This window comes from Salarias fasciatus, chromosome 5 (genome assembly GCF_902148845.1).
Source record: "Salarias fasciatus chromosome 5, fSalaFa1.1, whole genome shotgun sequence".
Taxonomy (NCBI): Eukaryota; Metazoa; Chordata; class Actinopteri; order Blenniiformes; family Blenniidae; genus Salarias; species Salarias fasciatus.
Window position 1 is genome coordinate 9,711,525 of NC_043749.1, and position 18,975 is coordinate 9,730,499.

The window sequence follows — 18,975 nt, forward strand, 5'->3', positions numbered from 1 at the left end:
ATAGCCCTACATATCTCCTGATCTCCTGACAGACTTCAGTATACAAACTAAAAGTGAACAAGCAAATTTGGTACATGTTCCGGAAAGTAATAAAAACAACCTGAAAGAGACTTCTGGGCTTTGAGCCAATCAGAAAATGCTCGCTTTGCTTGGCTAGTTTCAAAAAGTGACGTGTTTCTTCACAATGGAGCACTTGTACTAATCTTGGAGGCAGCCTTATAAGTACAAGAGTACCAGATTTTGCAGTTTAATTCCGTCAGCCTCTTTGACTAATATCTACTGGACAGAGCTGTAGTCACTGCATGTGCATCTGTAGAGCTTTTCCTATTTGTCCAAATATCTCTTAATTCTTTTATGTGAGGACTGTAAGTGTCTATTTATAAAAACTGACCCTCTGGACCTTAACTCTCCTAAGAGGGAAGTGATGTTTTGGTTTGTGTGAGGCTGCAATATGACACATCGGGACAGGAATGTGCTGAGAGGAACACATACATGCTACAAGTCAGGGAGGAGCGGCGGTGAGACGATGACCCGGTGGGCTGAATGGGAAGACAATTAGCGAAGACAAGAAATAAGAAATTAGCCTATTTCACTGCCACTGACAGATGTATGCATTGGCATTTAAAGTAGTTGCTGGAAGAGTTATCAGTGATTCCTGTAGAGATTTCACATCCTAATGTGGTCATGAAACACAATGAATAATGAAAACAGTATGATGCACAAGGAGTTTCTGAGGATTAAACAACAACAAGTACAAAGAAACTTTATAGAGTTGTTTTTCATCTTCAGTCTGAAAGTTGGACTTTGTCGTGTTCTTTGGGGGGGGTCGACTTGCCAAGCCTTCAAGCTATCAGGAGTATCTGTTATAAAAACCTGGTCCTGCTTCACCTTTATTAGCTGTGCAAACAAAGAACCTCAGCAACACATGAAGGGAATCCAGGCAGAGGGATGGAACAGAGAGTTAGGTAAACTCCAGATCCATGAACTCACTGTCAACACAGCTTTTATGCAGAGTGCTCTCTCATCTCCTTTCTGTAGCTTTGTTAGTCTGAGCAATCACGCCCCCTCGTGGATATATTGCGGATGTTTTTACCAGAGTGAACTGCTGTGCAGAAAAGCGGGGACGGGGTGATAGTAGAAGTTTTAAAAGCAGCATATATCAGGGGATTGTTGGTGAATCAGTCTGGTCCAAGAACTACTCCTCGCTGACTCACAGGCATGACTGGACACTCAGTCAGCTTCTTCAAGACTTTTGCTCACATGGAAGAGCAGAAATTCCATGATGAGAGGGGGTGGGGTGGGACATATATCTGTTTTTCCATCGACCTACTCCCTCCCCCTGTGATTTGTTTCTGAGTCCATGTGGTTTTAGTTAAAGTAAATGCTTCTGGTACCTTGGATATTCTCAAAAACCTGTAGGGTCATAGTTCTAGAAAGTTTTGCTCCCTTTAATCAAACCCATTACTGGTCAGATCTGTGAATATGGGTGACTGTCCATTAGAAGGAGTTCAAACTCCAGGCACGAGCTTTTTTTCATTGTCTTTGTGTGAAATGTCTTTGCACCACAAGGGGACATGACATCCCTCAGAGAAAATGCCTCTCAGTTGAAACATTTCACTCAGCTCTGATGTGTGATCCTCTCTATCTGCTAATAGCCCAGACGATTAAACCACTATAAAATCATGCAAAAAAAAAAAAAAAAAAAAAAAATCACGTACGCATTGATTCCTTCCGTGTGTGTCTTGAGTGAGTCATTAAGAGCGGCTGTGGAAAGTTGAGTGAATAACGGTGTATGAGTGTCACATGCCTGCTTACATTCCTTCGAGCGTCGGTCTCTAACAACATACATATGCATCTATGCAAATACCGAGCCTTGTGTGCGTATATAAGCATGCGAGAGCACTCATTCTGTGCTGAAGCTGGATTAAAGGAAGGCTCACAGTAGTAGGGGAGAGTGGAGTTCATTCAAGGCCACACCAGACCAAGAACAGTCATTATCTGACTGTAGTCCAAGATTTGTGAGGCATATAAACTCGGGCAGCAATTTTCAGGTTCCCAGTGTTTGTTAGTAAGACTCAAAGACTCCGTCTTTCCCTGGTTTTTTCATTATCTTCTTCTACTGTCTTATCTTTTGAAAAACAAGAGGGATTCAGGTTCACCGTATTGACTTTTGGGAATGCTGCTAACTTTGTGTGAGCAAGATTCAAAAAACCCGTTCATGCAGGCAGCACCGTGTGCCATGTTTAAGCAGATTACAGATTATTACCTGGAAGCGTTGTTCAAGTTTTGTTTTTCAGTTTCGTGGTCCCTACTTTAGCTTTGAGGTAAAGTGTTGCCAACACACATTCAAACAAAACAGCACTGTGGCGACAGAATCATGAGGCGTGCGTCACGCTGATTCAATTCACCGTTTCCTCTTATCTTAACTTTAGTAGGCATCTGGCGTTTCCCTTTTTTTTTTAACATGAGTAGTATTTCCTGCAATATTGTCTTAAAGTTAGAAAAAGAAAAGAAATGCACAGCAAGGGTCAGGATAACATGGTGTTATCTGTGAGGAACTGTGAAAGCTGACCAGCTCTGAAGGTGGAGTAAAGAAGTGGGTTGTGTGTAAGCTCAGGAGGGTGTAGGAATGTGTGGAAACCTCCCCCTCTGGGTGGTGCGTTTGTCTTTCTTACTGCCATCTGGGGTTCGATGTGTAAATCCCTACTGACCACAACATCAGGCTCACCTAAACCTGTCCAGGTTCATGCTTGAACATGCAGGTTTTAGGAAAACTGGTCGGCATTGTTCTCAGCTGTCTGTAGAGTTTTGCATTGCCTTAAAAACGTTTCCATCTGTGTCCTAATTCAATTAGTCACGCACATATTGATAATTCGTTCTGAACAACTGAATGTAGCTCTGTAACATAATCAGATATAGATTACATATTGTTGTAGTCCACAATGGATCAGTGAAACCTGAGCAGCGCTTTTCATGCTGACACATCGGGAGTCCCTCTCAAGAGGCTACAAACTTAATTGTTCAAAATCTTCCAGTGAACTGATTTGTTTGGATATTTGCCTATAGTATGAATGAGGGCGGCTTTTATTTCCCTTCTTTTTGTATTCTGAGCAAGGTATCAGCTAACAGGTTTTTTTATTATTATTATTCTCTTGCAGAGCCTTTAGCTATGACCAAAGCTTGAGTTTCCTTTTAAGTATGTCAGGGTTCAATACATGAGCACTATGTGTTATTTTCTCTGTGCAGACATCGAATCACAAATGTGCTTAATACCATTTGGACTAGATTTGAAGGTTTATGATTGCAGTTGGTCTAGTCAAAATATTTTCCGCTGCTCTCGTGTTTTAGTTGTGCTCTTTTTATCTGGTGCTCAGTTTGGTCTAGATAGGAAGTTTGGTTCACATGAGCCTGGCTAACCACAGACCCAGAAACTATGCAGAAAATGTCGACATTAGGCCTTTTATGGGCAGCTGAAAGAAGTTTGTTACTCTCTGGAAGGAAAAGTCATTTTCTAAGTATATCTTCCCCGTTTCTTCTTTTTATTTCAATCCTCCAGATTGAAGTGGATAATTTTAGCAGGAAAACATGTTCATTAGAGATTCTTTCATTTGTTTGGAGTTGTAGTTTATGTGATTTCTGCACTTTGTTTGTCTTCTCTAAATGTTTTTAAGTGTTTGCACAGAGAAATTTGTTTCGCACGTTTCCATGGAGACAGTAAAAAGCAGTGTGGGTGAAAAAAAGGAAGGGAGGGGGGGAACACATGCGTGAATGAGAGAGCAGTGAGAGGCAACAGGAAACAAAGACTGGGGCGATGTTAAAAAGTGGGCAGGGTTTAGAAGGCCTGCTCTCATTGAGGGAAGGAGGCATGAGTATAAGTTTCCCACTTCCCCCCTGCCAGCGTCACTTTCTCAGCCGGTCAGCAGCGAGCCTCCACATCTCCTCGGTAGTCTGCAGTGCCTCAGCTCCTCCAAAATGAGCCAGAGATATTCCAACATGCCGATATCTTCCTCCCGGATCTCCTTCACCCGCTCCGGACCCAGCAGCTCTGTCAGCATGTACGCTGGTATGAGTGGGCCCCGCATCTCTGCTGCCACGGCATCTTCGGTGCGTTCAGGCGCTCCAATCTCATCCTCCACCGCCTTCAAGGTGAGGAGTGGAATGGGTGGCGGAATGGGCGCAGGGCTCGCCGTCGGCGGCGCATCCTTGGCCGGCGGTGCTGATGGTGGGATCCTGGGCAACGAGAAGGGCGCCATGCAGAACCTGAACGACCGTCTGGCCAACTACCTGACCACGGTGAGGAACCTGGAGTCGGCCAACAGGGAGCTGGAGATGAAGATCAGTGAGGCCCTGGCTAAAGGGGGAGCTGAGATGAAAGACTACAGCAAGTATGAACCCATCATTGAAGACCTACGCAGAAAGGTAAGAATTTAAACTAATATGGCTATTTTTTAAACTACAAACACAATTTGAGTGTTCATTTTTTGACTTGAACTTTAAGGCTGTGGTTCTTGGCAGATGCAAAGTAAAATGTAAGGAACTTAATATCATCATTCCTCCAGAAGTCACTATTGGGCGTATATGATGAAAATCAAGTGTGCATATAGTTTGTGATAGCACTTAAACTCATGCGCTTTACACGCAGAGAGATTTGAATAATTTGAAAACCAGTTTGACAATTTAAATTGAGAATCCCGATGCCGGTGATGTCTGCTTTGTAAGTTATCAGATTTCCTGCAAGAGAATCAAGGGTGTGGTTGCTAAGCTCCAGCCCTCCCCCATGAAACTCTTCAGTGCCACAAACTGGCCAGAACTTCCTGTGATGAATCACCAACACGAGGGGCGCATCATGGGACAGGCCGAGATGCCTCCAGACAAACACCCAACAAAGCATTTCCAAACCGTTAAGCTTTTAAGTTGGCGATTCTGCAAGCATGTGGCAGTGTAGGAGGGTTTCAATCTGAAACAGATGTGTGACAAACACACACACACACACACACACACACACACACACACACACACACAGAGGACCACAGACTGCCAGAGTGAGACTACACATACTGATGTGTGTGAGGGCGATGGTTGTATAACAATCGGGCACAGTCGGGGGAGTCAAATGTCACATTCTTTTGTGGACTCCACTTCTTCTATATCACATAATGACACACTTATGGTGCTTGTTTTTTCCCGTTTTTTTTTTCCCTCAGGACATAAAGGGACAAATACTTCCCCCTTTCCTCCCCACAGGACACAATGAACACATTAAAAAACAGTATACACTCACACATCGAGAGTTTTCTCTCTCATTCCTGCACATAAAAACACACATACGGCGGCCTATACACAGAAAAACGATGGCCGGAGGCAGCGCAGCTGTCCGAAAAATTGAGAGGAGAACAACTTTTTTTCCTGTGTCAGAGGGGAAATCCATTTCTCGAACTGACTAAAAAGAACCAGATTTTGATCTGGCACAGGAACATCTACTCTTCCTGTTCTTCAGTTTGTGGTTCCTCTTTTACGACTGCATGCTGCCATGTATTCAGCCCAGCTGAGGCCCTGTTGTGCAATTACATTTTTTTGGTTTCTGTGAGTTACATAAGGAAGCATGATACACATCATATGTTTCAATCTAGCTCTGCAAATCTGCAATAGTTTTTGCATTGAACACACTTTTTGATTCACATTTTAGTCACCAGTTAAATTAACTTTGTCTTTTTTTTTAATGCAGATCTTTGACAAGATCTTGGACAACGCTCGTCTGGTGCTCCAGATCGACAACGCTCGTCTTGCTTCTGATGACTTCAAAGTAAAGTATGTTCTTTTACCAACCTTGTTCATGCAGCTATTCCTCTTTATGACTTTACCATCCATCATATTGTGATCAGATTACATTTGTAATGGGATCTGTGTGTGAACTCTCAGGGCTGACAACGAGATGGCAATTCGCCAGTCTGTGGAGGCCGACATCGCTGGGCTGAAGAAAGTCATAGATGACACCAACATGAGCAGAGTGAACATCGAGAGCGAGATCGAAGCTCTGAAAGAGGAGCTCCTCTTCCTGAAGAAGAACCATGAGAACGTGGGTTTACATTACACCCAGATAAACCGTCCCACTTCACTATGAGCAGCACGTGGAGTCATGGGTCTCAAACATTTATCTTCTCCTTTTGGTCTGTTAGGAGGTGATGGAGTTGAGAAATCAGATCTCCATGTCGGGCGTGCAAGTCGATGTCGACGCCCCCAAAGGTCAGGACCTGTCTCAAGTGATGGAAGACATGAGATCCAAGTATGAAAAAGAGGCTCTGAAAAATGCACAAGACCTTAAACAATGGCACGAAAATCAGGTGAGTCATCAATTAAAGAAAAAAAAAAGTGAATCCTAGAAAATACCCTTGAGAAATGTCTTATTTATGGACATTGGCTTGTTTTTTCCTCTCTGCCTCTGTCAGATTGCAGATGTGCAGGTTCAGGTATCACAAAACACAGAAGCACTTCAAGGGGCCCAGATGGAGAAGGGTGACTTATCCAGACAGATACAGACCCTGGAAATCGAACTCGCGTCTCAACAGAGCTTAGTAAGCGTTAAGATGTGTTTTCAAGAATCATAACGTTTTAAAATAAATCATTGGAATAATCTTGTTTCTTTTCTTGTACTTCATGACTAACCTATGATTTTAAATGTCTCATCAGAAAGCCTCTTTAGAAGACACTCTACACAACACAGAGCTACGAAACAACATGGAAATGGAGAAGTACAATAACATCATTTTACGCCTGGAGGAGGAACTCACCCACTTGCGCGCCAACATACAGCAACAGACCCAAGAGTACGAGGCGCTGCTCAACATGAAGATGAAGCTCGAGGCGGAGATCGAGACCTACAAGACCCTGCTGGATGGAGAAGACTTCAAGTAAGAGTTAAAAAGATGTGGAGAAGAAAAAAAAAAGAAACAGGTAAAAGCAAGATGATCGCATTTGTGGTAGAGGCGAATGCAGGCGCTATCTAGGTTTGCATGGCCGCTTACAGCTACTGAGCTTTTAGTTCCAGTTGGCAGAAGTCACAAGTGAAAACATGAATTTTTGGTCACACTTATTTGTGCTTTGTAACAGGCTCCAGGACGCAGTAGACGAACTGCTGGCCATCGGCTAATTTGGAACAAAGGATCTGCAGTCAACCCAACAAAACAAGACGGTTAATAACTGACTGATCCAGTCAGTTGGTCATTTCTGTACTGCAGTCGACCACATACCATGCAAATGATGAACGAAGCCTTTGTGAATAAAGGCATTGTTTCACAAACCAGTAAAACTGTTTTAAACGTGACCACTGCCTGTCAAACAATTGAATAAAATCATTTGTTGAGCCATAATCATGTGTTCTTTGTATTTGTATAGTTGGACATAAAAGATATGCTGCTGCTGTAAAAACTGTGGGGAGGAATATTTTCAGTACATTGAGGTCATTTCTATCATGGATTCAATCAAGCATTCACTTCATTTAGAAAGCAACATTAGCGATTGTGTTTCCTGAACTCCAGGAAGTACTAGTAGATATCAGTGGAACCCAGCAAAAGAAAAGCTCACCTTTTTAATGTATTAACCTAAAAGTTTAAAGGAGAAATTATGTTCAACAGAATACACAGCTGTGTAGCCTGACACCGGATATCTGTAATTTAGCCTTGAGGGACTCTAAATCAGGGGATTTCAGCCTGTCTGAGATTCTCCCCACCCCAGACGTTGTAAACCACACTGTTCCCCTCAGCTCCCCCACAACTTTCATACTGCACGTTGTGTCGTTTTGTCTCACATCAAGAAAATAAAAGCCATAACACTTTGTGTGAGTTTGAAGTTTTTGTTTTAAAATAGCAGGTAAGTTCCTATCGAATCTGTAACTCTGGTGACTTACACTTACGGTTTATCACCAATGGTTGCTTTGTAGTTTCAGTTTCATTTTTTTAACTTGCATTTTATTCTTTTAACTTCCTTTCATTTTCCTTTTTGAGAACATTAAAAAATTGTGCACGAAAAAGCGCCGACCTGACCTGCTGAATAATCTTGTTGCTTGTAAATGCAGCATTTTGTCTGGTTATATTAGAAAGAATTACAAAGCTGTTTACTGCATGTTGAAGTGGAAGTGAAAATTGCCAATACTCATTAGTGTAATTGGGTAGTATTTTCGGGCACTTACATTTTTCAGGCTATTTTTTTCCAAGAGTCTAATTTATTCAGTTTTCTGTCCTTTTTGCAGTTATTAATATAGAATGGCATAAATTCTCTGGGGGGGAAAATGTGTTGGTAGAAGCCACTCAGTACATTATGATGCAAAACATACTGAGCATTATGGACACCACCAAAAAAGATCTTGAGTACAAAAATGTTGTACTTTTCACCTAAAACAGAACGTAACTTTATCCACATAAAAACACTGCAATGAAACTGTACTTTAAAGTAATTTGATGGTCAAAAAGACTATATCATGAATGGAACATTGCTAATGCTATAGCTTAATGTTCCTGTGTTTGCAGCCATCTTTAAAATGAAACTCCAGTTCATTAAAGATGTCCGAAGTTTACTATCTGAGCAGTGATCTGAAGAGGGAACAATCCTTGTCCTCCAAAACACTGAAAAGAGCACCAGAAAATGGGTAATGGTCAACATTAGGAAAGTGTGTCCGAAAGCAGGGAACCTGGGAGCTCCATTGTGGAAAAGGGGAGGTTTTGGACACTCACAGCAGTGGGTCTGATATCACTTAACATGAAAACAGTTTTAGTTAGAATATGAACATGAGCTGTTGCTACTAAAAATATTACTTTCAACTTATTTTTCTTCACTAGAAGCACTCCAAACCACCACTTCAGTGAAATAAACTGAAAATGTTGTATCTATGAAGCTGTTAGCAACAGATTTTTACAAAAACTTTATGTTAGTAGCCAAAATATAGTAAGGGCTGTATCGCAAATACATATGCAGTGTTACAACTTGAAGTTTATGCCCTCCAGTCTGCTGATCCAAACTAAACAGGTCAATAAATAAGTTTAACATTTTCCTGATGGCAAAGAGGGGCATCCGCCATAAAAACTAACCAACTCTACTAAGAACAGATAAAACTTTCTTAGGAGGACAATGAAAATGACAGGCGAAATGCAAAAGTAAAGTGCGGACACTACATGTGCAGCGTTGTTGTTGTTGTTTTGAAGAACTAACGTGAAACGCGCAGCTCGCAGAGTGTCAACCTGCAGAATAATAGAGCATCGGGGCAGATGTGGGTCAGTAAAGTAAACAAGGGAGGAGACACGGCCCCGTGAACGGCGAAGCGCGCTCCCGATGATAAACCTCTGACGCCTTCATCCGGGTACTACCACGAACTCGTTCTCCAACATGGCGGCGTCAGGTGAGGTTTATGTGGGTGAACGGTCCGGGTCGGTTGTGAGGAATTTCAGCGGCTTAAATGTTCACACAAATCCACATTTAAAGTTTGTGGATTGTTGATTGTTTAGTTTACGGATTCGCGTCGTTGTCTCGTGCGTGCGCCCCGGTTTTCCGGTTGTTTTGGCCCGGACAAGACGTCGTAGCTGCAGGAGGAAAGCGAATGAACGAAGCAGCGACTTTACAGCGATCCCAGTATTTTAACCTCCACACGGGGAGCCGCCTCTCCTCTCCGGGACGCGGCGAGGCGGCGCCGCTTCACGGAGTGCGGCTGCGTGCGGGTATCGGATGCTTGGGTGACATGTTGAGAAACGTTTGGGAGTGTGCGCAGGGCTGGCACATTGTATGTGGCGGAGCTCGCCGTGGCGCTCAGAGCGGCTCAGCTCGCGGCGCAAGCGCGACGTGTGGAGGAGGGGTCGGGCCGAGGAGCCCGTGCCGCCCGAGGAGGCTTCCCCACGTGTGCGGCGTGGCTCCCTGATATCGGGGATCGGTGAAGTGGGGGCGGCCGGGCCCGTCGGGTCGCGCCCGGAACTCTTCTCCGGCAGCTCCGTAACTTTGCGCTGTGTCATCCGGCCGGCCCGGTCCCGCTCCGGTGATGATGGCGCACTTGGATCCAGGCGCTGCGCCGTGCGCTAGGCCCTAAAACCTAGCCAGCTAAGCAGGGAGACTTCCCCCCCGTCAGCAGTCCTCCGCTGACTAAGCCCGCATAGGCACAAAGACAAAAGCGATCCGTGTAAATATCGAGTGTGAGTCGTCTTAACAATTCACTGTCCGAAGCTTTAGCTGCGGTCAGCTCTGCCAGAAGTTCCTGCTTTGCTCCTCCTCGCCGGACAAACGCCACATTAGTGCCGCCAAAGCTGCTCCACTGTATGTTAGAAAGCACATGCTAGGACAGGAAGGCAAGTAAACCTTCCTGCACGTGAACAGTCTCAGCACCGTGCACGAACGGGTTCAAAGTTGTAAACAGTCTGTGCAGTTTTCTATATGTGTCGAGTTGTTTTTTTGTAACCATGTGCACAAAGAATGTCCTGACTGCTGGGGTTTTCACAATGAAGCAGGGAGCCAGCTTTGTCACTCCCCTTTATTTACCCAAGTCCAAAACAAATCAAACCTGCTCCATGAGAGGTGTGCAGCCCTGCGGGGCAATTGGGTTGCAACTGTCATCTTCTCCATGAGCAGGAAGGAACATACACTGCCATGCACGATTGTGACTCATTCATTCAGTGGTGCATCGTGATTGAGAAATGCTGCAGACATGCAGTTCGATGGCTTTCAACATGTCACAGCAATCACACGACTTTAAGGAACAAGTTACACTTTCACAGAGACATTCAGGTTGGATGACTGCTCCATTAGCATTGTTCAATGGAAAGAAGTGTTAATTTTTAACATGCAGTCACTTTGTCTAGCTAGGTTTCTCTTCAGAAGCTGCTGCTGTTTCCCCCTGAAGACACACTCAAGTCTTTTACTGCTGTTTTGTTGATGTTACAAGTGTTTCGCTGTTTCGTTGAATGTTATGCGCAATTTTTAAATGTCATGAATAATCAGATTTATGTTATGGCATTTCTGTCAGTATTTTGTGCTCACTCTGTTCTTGGTGCTTTTTTTAAAGTTCACAGAGACTTGAGTGTTTGTAACTAAGCCCCTGGTGAAGCAGAGGAATGTGGAATTGGAAATAAAAAAATCCAAGGTCCCTCATGAAATATTAGAACTGTCTTAAAGGCCAAGCCATAAATCGCAATAGGTTTGGCTGATATTTGTACAGCTCCCCATAGAAACTAATATGTTCCCTGGTTCTGAAAAGCTACCATTTTAACTCAAGATCAAGCTTTTTATTTACTGAAATTACAATTTAAATTGTAATCCTTGCACTATTCTTTCTTTTACTATAAGCTTAAGGTTTAGAAAGGTTAGGGGACACAGTGATTACACTGCATGGCGCTATGCTCAGTCAAAGCAGCCACTTTCAAAATAGAAATATGGAAGCTTAATTGCATACACCATGAGCACGGCATTTCATTTAACTCATCATCTCTTACTGACCTTACCTATCGACAACCAACAAGGGTTCTGGCAAGTTCTACTTTCCAAAGCTGAAAATCTGCTTTGTGTTTATCTTATCTGCAGCTAAGAAGAAGAATAAGAAGGGGAAGACCCTCACTTTGACTGACTTCCTGGCAGAGGACAGCGGGGGCAGCAGTGCGCCCCCCAGCTACCCGGCCAAGTCAACGAGCTGGGCCGACGAGACTGATGACCTGGACGGAGATGGTGAGCGCACGCTCGGTTATCGCATGCCTCACGACTATTTCAGGTGTTTTTGAGTTCAGAACATAGTGTTTCAAAACTCGCATGAATATTATAGCTGGTTGTTCATCAAAACTAATCAGTAATTAGTGTTTAATATTTTTTTTTTACTAATTACTTTGTTCACCATGTATTGGTGTGTTCAAATGTGAAATTGAGTGTTTTTTAATGTCTTAAATTAACTTTATGCTGAAACTGTGTTCGTATGAAGTTTTTGTTTAGTTGGTAAGTGATAATGTTTTCTAATTCTAAATACACAAACAAGTCATTAAGGGCAGTTCTCATGCCAGTGCAGTTTTCCTTTGTGAAGGAAGAAAAAAAGCCCCTACTCTTAAGTATGCAGTCCAACAAGATTCTGCTGTTTCGAAACAGGACAGCTCTTAAAGGACTTTAATTTTGACAGAAAAAAAGGGCATTATCTAAAACGCCCTTCAAAAATCTTTAAAAAGGTTTGCTTTTTCACCAAAACTCAAGTTATCCTTCAGATCAGTGCTCCTGACCATGAAGAAAGTGTGCAATCAGATTGTTTTTCCCATCAATGTGGTTAAATATCATTTCCAGTCCTTTCATACGTTGAAGTGTAAATGTGCTTTGATGAAGAAGCCTCAGATTGAAAAATACTCCTCAGTCAGGCCTTTGTTTTGTTTTGTTTTGTAATAGTTTCTCTTCTGTGAACTGATGCTGCATATCATGCTAACACATTCACAGTAGTCAAAGTACTGTTGTACAAACACTGGAATGGCATTCGCAATTTCTTTTCTTTATTACATGTATACTGAACTTTAAAAAAAATAGTCTCATTGAGTTTCATGCCCACAGACTTCAAGGAGATTGATACTGTTTTTCGCCCGTTGAATTTCTTAATATGTAACGCAGCTAAAGGAAAACAGTTTCCCATAAAATAACTTTGAGTTAAGTTTCTTCATTTGAAATTTTCTCCCTGCTCGTCCTTTCAGTCTCGACTTCATGGCACACGGAGGAGGATTCGTACCGGGCACCGCCCATCGATCGCTCCATCCTGCCGACGGCGCCGCGCTCGGCCCGCGAGCCCAACATTGACCGGTCCAGACTGCCCCGCAGTCCGCCTTACACGGCCTTCCTGGGCAACTTGCCCTACGATGTCACCGAGGACTCCATCAAAGACTTCTTCCGCGGCTTGGCAGTAAGTGGAGCCGTTTATAACATTTAGTTCACAGTTCATGAAATTGTTTGTTGTGCAAAGCAACATAAACATCGGGAGTCAAGTGTCAGTTTCACTTTAGATTACTGGTCACCTCAGTATCCTGTTGCATAACTTCTACCTCTGTAGCTTTTCACTCAAGTTGCCATGGGTGCTGCTGCTGTTTACACCGCAGGGGAAGTGAAGATGTAAAAAAAAGAACAGGGCATCCCACTGCACACATGAAGTGAATTGTTGTCTCACAGTCCCTCTGCACTTTGGCTGATTCCTGTTTTTTTTTTTTTTTTTTTTTAATGCACTTCACGCTACTCAAAGTCACATTTGTCAAGGACATTTGTCTTTTTTTCACCTGAAAGATGAATGTCCCCAACTTTCTCTGTGTAGTTGAAAGAAGAATTTTGAATTCTACTCTTGTACGCTGTACATCTCCTAACTCAAGTCATTCCCCAGGTCATGGGATTTTAATTAGAGCGTTATGTGCTTCATAAGTTTCTCTGCCACTATCTTTGTTTCCAGATCAGTGCAGTGCGCCTGCCTCGAGAGCCCAGTAACCCCGAGAGGCTGAAGGGCTTTGGCTATGCTGAGTTTGATGATGTTGAATCCCTCCTGAGAGCTCTGAGTCTCAATGAAGAGGTAAAAATAACAACGGGAAACTCTCACACACCTACAGTAGAAACGTTTTTCATGCGTACTTCCTTATGGATTTGATGTAGATTCGGATATATTTTGATAAAACACTTTGAAATGGGTGATTCATATTGCTATCTATTCTTCAACAGAATCTGGGCAACCGGAGGATCCGTGTGGATATTGCCGACCAGTCAAATGATAAGGGTGACTTTTTTTTTTTTAACCTCATTTAGTTTCATTTCAGTTTTCTTTTGTGCTGAAAGAAGCGATGATTAAACCTGCTGCTTCTTGTTTCAGAAAGAGACAGTGGGATGATGGGAGGCAGGGACCGAGGCGGTCGGATGGCAGACATGGGTCCTGACAAGACAGACAGCGACTGGAGAGCTCGGCCAAGTGCAGACGCTGATGACGGACCTCCGAGACGAGATGATGCCTTTGGAGAGAGTGAGTCAGGAAAGGGCTTTGTTCAATAGCCTGTCAAACATGATGTGTCAACACAGGAAGTTTCCATTTCTCTGCTTTAAAATTTTCTCCTTTTTGTTTCAGGATCAAGGGATCGTTACGAGTCAGACCGTTACAGAGACGGGCCGCGGCGGGACAATGATCGCTACGAAGGAGGAAGAGATCGATACCGGGATCGATACGATGATAGGGATCGCAGGGAACGCTATGACGACCGACGAGACTACGATAGAGGGGGTGGGTGTCGTTTGCTCAAGGCCAGTGTTATAAATCTAAAAAAAATCTGTCTCAGTGAACTCGTCTGGATTGAACTGATAAGTTCCGTGTTCTTTTTGAAGCTTTCATCTTTCAGTAACAATCAGTCGTCTTCTCTCTCCTACTCCCGCCGTCTGCAGGTTACGACTCTCGTGGTGGAGGAGGTCGCCGTGCCTTCGGCACCGGCTTCCGCCGCGATTATGACGACAGTCGAGGCAGCGGGGACCGCTACGGGGACCGAGATCGTTACGGCGGTGACCGTGAGGACCGATACGAGAGACGGGACGACCGGCGCGAGGAGCGAGGTGAGTTGTGTGTTTTTCATCGCCTGTGTTTGTTTAATCTGTCCAGTCTTTGCTCAGTCTTCCTCTTTTTTGCGCCTGTTTAGCTCCTCAGCAAAGACCCAAGTTGAACCTGAAGCCCCGCAGCGTACCCAAGGAGGACGACAGTCCCAGCAGCGGCGGAGGAGGAACTTCCCCGGCCGCCGCACCAGCTTCGGGCGCCAGGTCCTCATCCATCTTCGGTGCGGCCAAGCCGGTTGACACGGCGACCCGGGAGAGGGAGGTCGAGGAGAGGCTGAAAAAGGAGGAGGAGAGGCTGCAGAGGCAGCTGGAGGAGGACAAGGGCCGGGGACCTGAAAGAAAGATGAGAGACAGGTCAGGAGACTATTGGAAAGGCTTTTGCCATTACAGTGTGATGATATTTGTTTATTTGGTATTGATCTGCAGCGTTCTGAGAGGTGTTTTTGTTCACTGTGTTTCTTTTTTCAGAGACCCAAGCTGGCGCACTGAGGAGTCACAACCTGAGCGATCCCGCACAGGAAGTGAGTCTTCACAGCCAGGAAGCACTTCTGGAAGAGGTGAGGTACATTTAGAACTGAACTTTTTTTTTTTTTTTAAGAGGGAGATCAGTGCTTTTGGAGTTTATTCAAACAAAACCTCTCCTTCCAGGGTCGCGGTGTCGAGACAACGAGCGCTCTGGGGAGAACGAGGTATTTGCCGGGAGAGAAGGCAACACTTCCCCGGGACCTGCGTCACGGCCTTCCTCCACCAGCTCCGCCAAAGAGCCGCTGAAGGTGATGCCTGCGCCTCCTCCCAAGGAGAACGCGTGGGCCAAGAGAAGTGCAGCCAACACGGGCTCCAGTGAGGGCGACGGGCGAGCTCCCGTCTCCCCGGTGTCCCCCGGCGGGTCCACCCCTCCCAAGTTCAGGTGAGAGATCTGCCAGAAAGGCGTTCCTCAAGTTCTAAAAACATAAATTTTATGAGAAATGTCAGAAACATTCAATGAAAGTCCCTGACTGTTACTTTCTTTTCAGCTCTTCGAGTTCTGCAGATGAGAGAGGATCTGGAAAGGGTAAGTCCTGCGAGTGCGCGCTAAGCAGAACGGGTTGATCCTCCAAACACACAATTACTGTCGACTATAAACAGTGGCAGTGAGACAGTCGTTTAATGGTCCCAGCGAGAGATTTCCATCAATATTATATGAATAACAAGTGAAACGTAGGGCATAATCATCATTGATGGATCTCTGCGTCTCCACAGCAGAAGCAAACAAGACTCCAGAATCTCTAATCTTCATTTAAACATCAGAGGATGTTTCCATTCCCACGTACAAATTATTGTTGAGCGAGAGTCGGTGGATGTGGAATCCTCGTGAGCAGAGACCTCAACATCTGACCCAATGTATAGATCTGTGCCAGATTAAATAAGGCTGTAATGTTTTAATTTTGATGAACGAATTAACAAAAAATGATTGATGTTTTATCTCTAAGCTCCAACATGAGACCTTTTCTCAATATACTTGAGAAAGTTCTTTTATCTTCATGTTTGTTTCTTTAAACATGCAGATGTGATTTAATAATTCATTCTTTTCGCAGAATGATTTTCAATTTGAATAGTTTTGAGTAATGCAATGAATTGACAACAAATTCCTGATTAAATTGGTTTTCAATAGTGTCTCACGACTACTTCAACACAAAAGTCATGAGTCTGTCAGGTAACGTGCAAATAAGATTAACTATATAGATAAATGGTATGAAACTTTAAATGATTATTCAAGATTAGAGAACACATATTGTTCATCTGGTAGCATTTTGACCATAACATGAAAACACTATGAAAGAGACATAAAGACATCCGTACTTTTGTGTATTTGAAGAAGTTCAATCTGGACTTGAAACATATTAACCAAGAAAGTTTTTTTTTTTTTTTTTTTTTTTTTTTTAAAGAAATAATATAGTAATGATGGAACAGTTTTTATCATAACGGTGCAGCAGTCACTTTTCTGTTACCAGTTTCTGCTTCAGATGTTTAAACTGCTCTTTTATCAGCAGCAGCAGTCAGCTGATCTGAGCTTATTGACAAGATGTTCACCACTAGAAGTGCCAACATTTCAAACTTGACCAGAAAATGGAGAAATGGCTTAAAATCCAACCTCTAAAGTCTGAAAAAACTTCTACCTTTCCCTGTAAACCTGTTGAACTTCATAAATCATTTTCTAATGAGAGCCACCATCCTGATTGACCCCCCCCATGAAAAAAACCCTTCTGTCTGCTTTTCAAACTTCTTTTGATTATTTTATTGTATTTAGGATGCAGCGTCCAGCGCTTGTAATTCTGCAACAGCTTGTATTTGTGTTTGTCTGCTGGTCAAAACAAAATGTTCAGACAGTGATGTAAATATCTAGTTAATGTCATTATCTGACACAATCGCCTCCTTTGACAACCAATCACTGGAACTTTACATACAGTACTGTGCAAATGTTTTAGGCTGATGTGGGACGAAGAGAAATCGATATTTGTTGTGACGCCACCCTTTGCTTTCGAAGCAGCAGTTCTTTTTAACACAGTTTGACACAGTTTTCAAAGGACGTCTCAGGGAAGTTGTTTTGTCGTTTGGCTCCCTCTTTGGATGTGGTCTGTGTGAGTTTACATGAGGAGATCCGGGCTCTCTGGGGTCCTGGATCCTTTCTTCTTTAAGATGCAGGCGTTTCTCCATGAACACTGGCTGACATCTTCTCGCCGGTGTTTCTTGATGAGTAACCACGATGTGATTCCTGCCTTAAACTTTGGCACAGCACTGTATGTGACAAAAAATCAAAACTATGGAAAAGCCATACGTGCGCACGTCGGCAACTTTGCTTGAATGCCCGATGCTAGAGTGAGCTTCAAACTCTGGAGGATCTGGGAGAGGTGCGGTTTGTATGAGAGTGGATAATGCTCGTTACCTTCAGCAATGTGTGGTAGGTGTTCCTGCATTTTGTAGGCTACCTTGGAGAGTTCCATTGTCCGTCCTAAAGAGTTGCTCATTTGCATGATGGGGTGAAAGAGCAGCTTTTAACTTGGCTTTGCATCGTTTTGCACATTATCAAAACCCAAACAGCAAGGTGAAAACTTCTCGGACCGGTTGAGGAGTCCGGCTGCCGACGCGCCACAGGAACTCTAAAAAGCTACTGCACCAGAACAGCTTGGTTTGCAGGTACCCGGCCAGCTAAGAGCCGGGTTTAAAGGCAGCTGCCAGCCTTGCAGTGCGGCGGTTGCGCGCCTCTCATCCGGCCCTCCATCAGTGACTAACACGCTTTGAATCCAACCCAGTGGCTTCTCACGCTGCAGTGTGTTGTGAGGTGTAGTCTACTGTTCCGTCCACCAACCTCCCTTCAACCTGCTGTCTGGCTTCTCCTTTAAGATGAGAACAAGGCTGACGGTGTGCGTCGGGACCGGGGGCCCCCACGTGCACGAGGGGGGCCTGCAGGGCCTGGAGCTGGGCGGGGCCGAGGAGAGGGGCCCAACAAAGACCGAAGAAAGGAGGCAGACAGGTCAGCTACACAAAGCTAGCGGCTGCAGAGTTCTCCACGAGACAGGGAGGGTGATTTGTGGGCATCTGTAAAGAATGGCCTTAACGCTCGGCTACACATTTCACGCATTGGCTGTTTCCGGTGTTGCGAACGCTGGGAACAGCAGCAGCATCACCATAACCTGTGAGCTCATTGCAACTTTACCTTTTCCTCCTAGAAAAGGTAAAGGGTCGCCAGTGATGGCTGAGAGCAGCGTGAGCTGGGCACCCACACTGCTGGCGGGAGTTAATTATTTCGGTGGAAGTTTGTAGAATTTGTGCTTCTTCAGTCAGTCGTCTTCTGATCTGTGTCTACATGATGATGCACATCAAGGGTCAGCTCTGTAGTGCCGTTCCATTTTAATGCCTGTGGTCATTCTGATTGTAGAAAGGACAACAGAAGAGACCGAGACTCCAGACCACCTCCAGAGCCAAAGAAATACGAAGAAACCCCAACCCCCGTAGGTCCTTGACTGAAATCTGCATAAACTTGTGCAAGACTTTATTCTTCATTCTGAAGCTTCTCCAAACGTGTTCTGGTTAGACAAGTCAGTTTTCCAATAGATAAAACATCCCATCAGCAGCCAACCTTCCTCAGTGTGACGCGTCCCTTTAGAACTTTAGGCTAGACATTCCTCTGAGTGACACTTGGTTTTCTCATCCAAAGCTACTGTTGTGATTCTTCTGCTTCTTTCTGTTTTGCCTTTTCCAGAAGTTCAGCTCAGCCAGTAAATACGCCGCTTTGCTAATGGACGGAGACCAAGGTGACGACGCAGAAGACGTCGAATAGAGAGAAAATAAAGAAGACACGGCCAGAGAGTGCAAAGGAGAGGAGAATATGACAAACGCAAAAAATGAAAAATGTTTAATCTCACATAGCTTATGAAAAAA

At 44.1% G+C, this 18,975-nt stretch overlaps 2 protein-coding genes across 5 annotated transcripts; both read left to right on the forward strand.

The window, feature by feature from the left end:
• The first annotated feature begins 3,912 nt into the window (after nucleotides 1-3,912).
• On the forward strand, nucleotides 3,913-7,367 carry LOC115388102 (keratin, type I cytoskeletal 18-like). 3 transcript variants are annotated; one of them, XM_030091042.1, is made up of 7 exons: nucleotides 3,913-4,419; nucleotides 5,726-5,808; nucleotides 5,920-6,076; nucleotides 6,177-6,341; nucleotides 6,447-6,572; nucleotides 6,688-6,951; nucleotides 7,108-7,367. In XM_030091042.1, the coding sequence occupies exons 1-6, from the start codon at nucleotides 3,973-3,975 to the stop codon at nucleotides 6,910-6,912; spliced, it is 1,203 nt and encodes a 400-aa protein (XP_029946902.1). In that variant the 5' UTR covers nucleotides 3,913-3,972; the 3' UTR covers nucleotides 6,913-6,951; nucleotides 7,108-7,367. The 3 variants fall into 3 exon arrangements, with proteins under 3 accessions (XP_029946902.1, XP_029946903.1, XP_029946901.1); XM_030091043.1 differs by having other exon boundaries at nucleotides 6,688-6,948; nucleotides 7,101-7,367; XM_030091041.1 differs by having other exon boundaries at nucleotides 6,688-6,908.
• Nucleotides 7,368-9,319: 1,952 nt separating this feature from the next.
• On the forward strand, nucleotides 9,320-18,975 carry eif4ba (eukaryotic translation initiation factor 4Ba). 2 transcript variants are annotated; one of them, XM_030091873.1, is made up of 15 exons: nucleotides 9,320-9,388; nucleotides 11,551-11,691; nucleotides 12,684-12,889; nucleotides 13,424-13,540; nucleotides 13,687-13,741; nucleotides 13,835-13,981; nucleotides 14,084-14,236; nucleotides 14,395-14,559; nucleotides 14,643-14,910; nucleotides 15,025-15,113; nucleotides 15,205-15,463; nucleotides 15,570-15,607; nucleotides 17,938-18,067; nucleotides 18,473-18,545; nucleotides 18,797-18,975. In XM_030091873.1, the coding sequence occupies exons 1-15, from the start codon at nucleotides 9,376-9,378 to the stop codon at nucleotides 18,872-18,874; spliced, it is 1,932 nt and encodes a 643-aa protein (XP_029947733.1). In that variant the 5' UTR covers nucleotides 9,320-9,375; the 3' UTR covers nucleotides 18,875-18,975. The 2 variants fall into 2 exon arrangements, with proteins under 2 accessions (XP_029947733.1, XP_029947734.1); XM_030091874.1 differs by lacking the exons at nucleotides 17,938-18,067; nucleotides 18,473-18,545.

Excerpts from the sequence above, each read along its gene's own strand:
- LOC115388102 (XM_030091041.1), top strand. The coding sequence starts at position 3,973 with ATGAGCCAGAGATATTCCAACATGCCGATATCTTCCTCCCGGATCTCC. Across the intron at positions 4,420-5,725 it reads TTGAAGACCTACGCAGAAAG|ATCTTTGACAAGATCTTGGA; the intron begins GTAAGAATTTAA and ends TTTTTAATGCAG. Across the intron at positions 5,809-5,919 it reads TCTGATGACTTCAAAGTAAA|GGCTGACAACGAGATGGCAA; the intron begins GTATGTTCTTTT and ends GTGAACTCTCAG.
- eif4ba (XM_030091873.1), top strand. Across the intron at positions 14,560-14,642 it reads CGACCGGCGCGAGGAGCGAG|CTCCTCAGCAAAGACCCAAG; the intron begins GTGAGTTGTGTG and ends GCGCCTGTTTAG. Across the intron at positions 15,464-15,569 it reads TCCACCCCTCCCAAGTTCAG|CTCTTCGAGTTCTGCAGATG; the intron begins GTGAGAGATCTG and ends CTTTCTTTTCAG.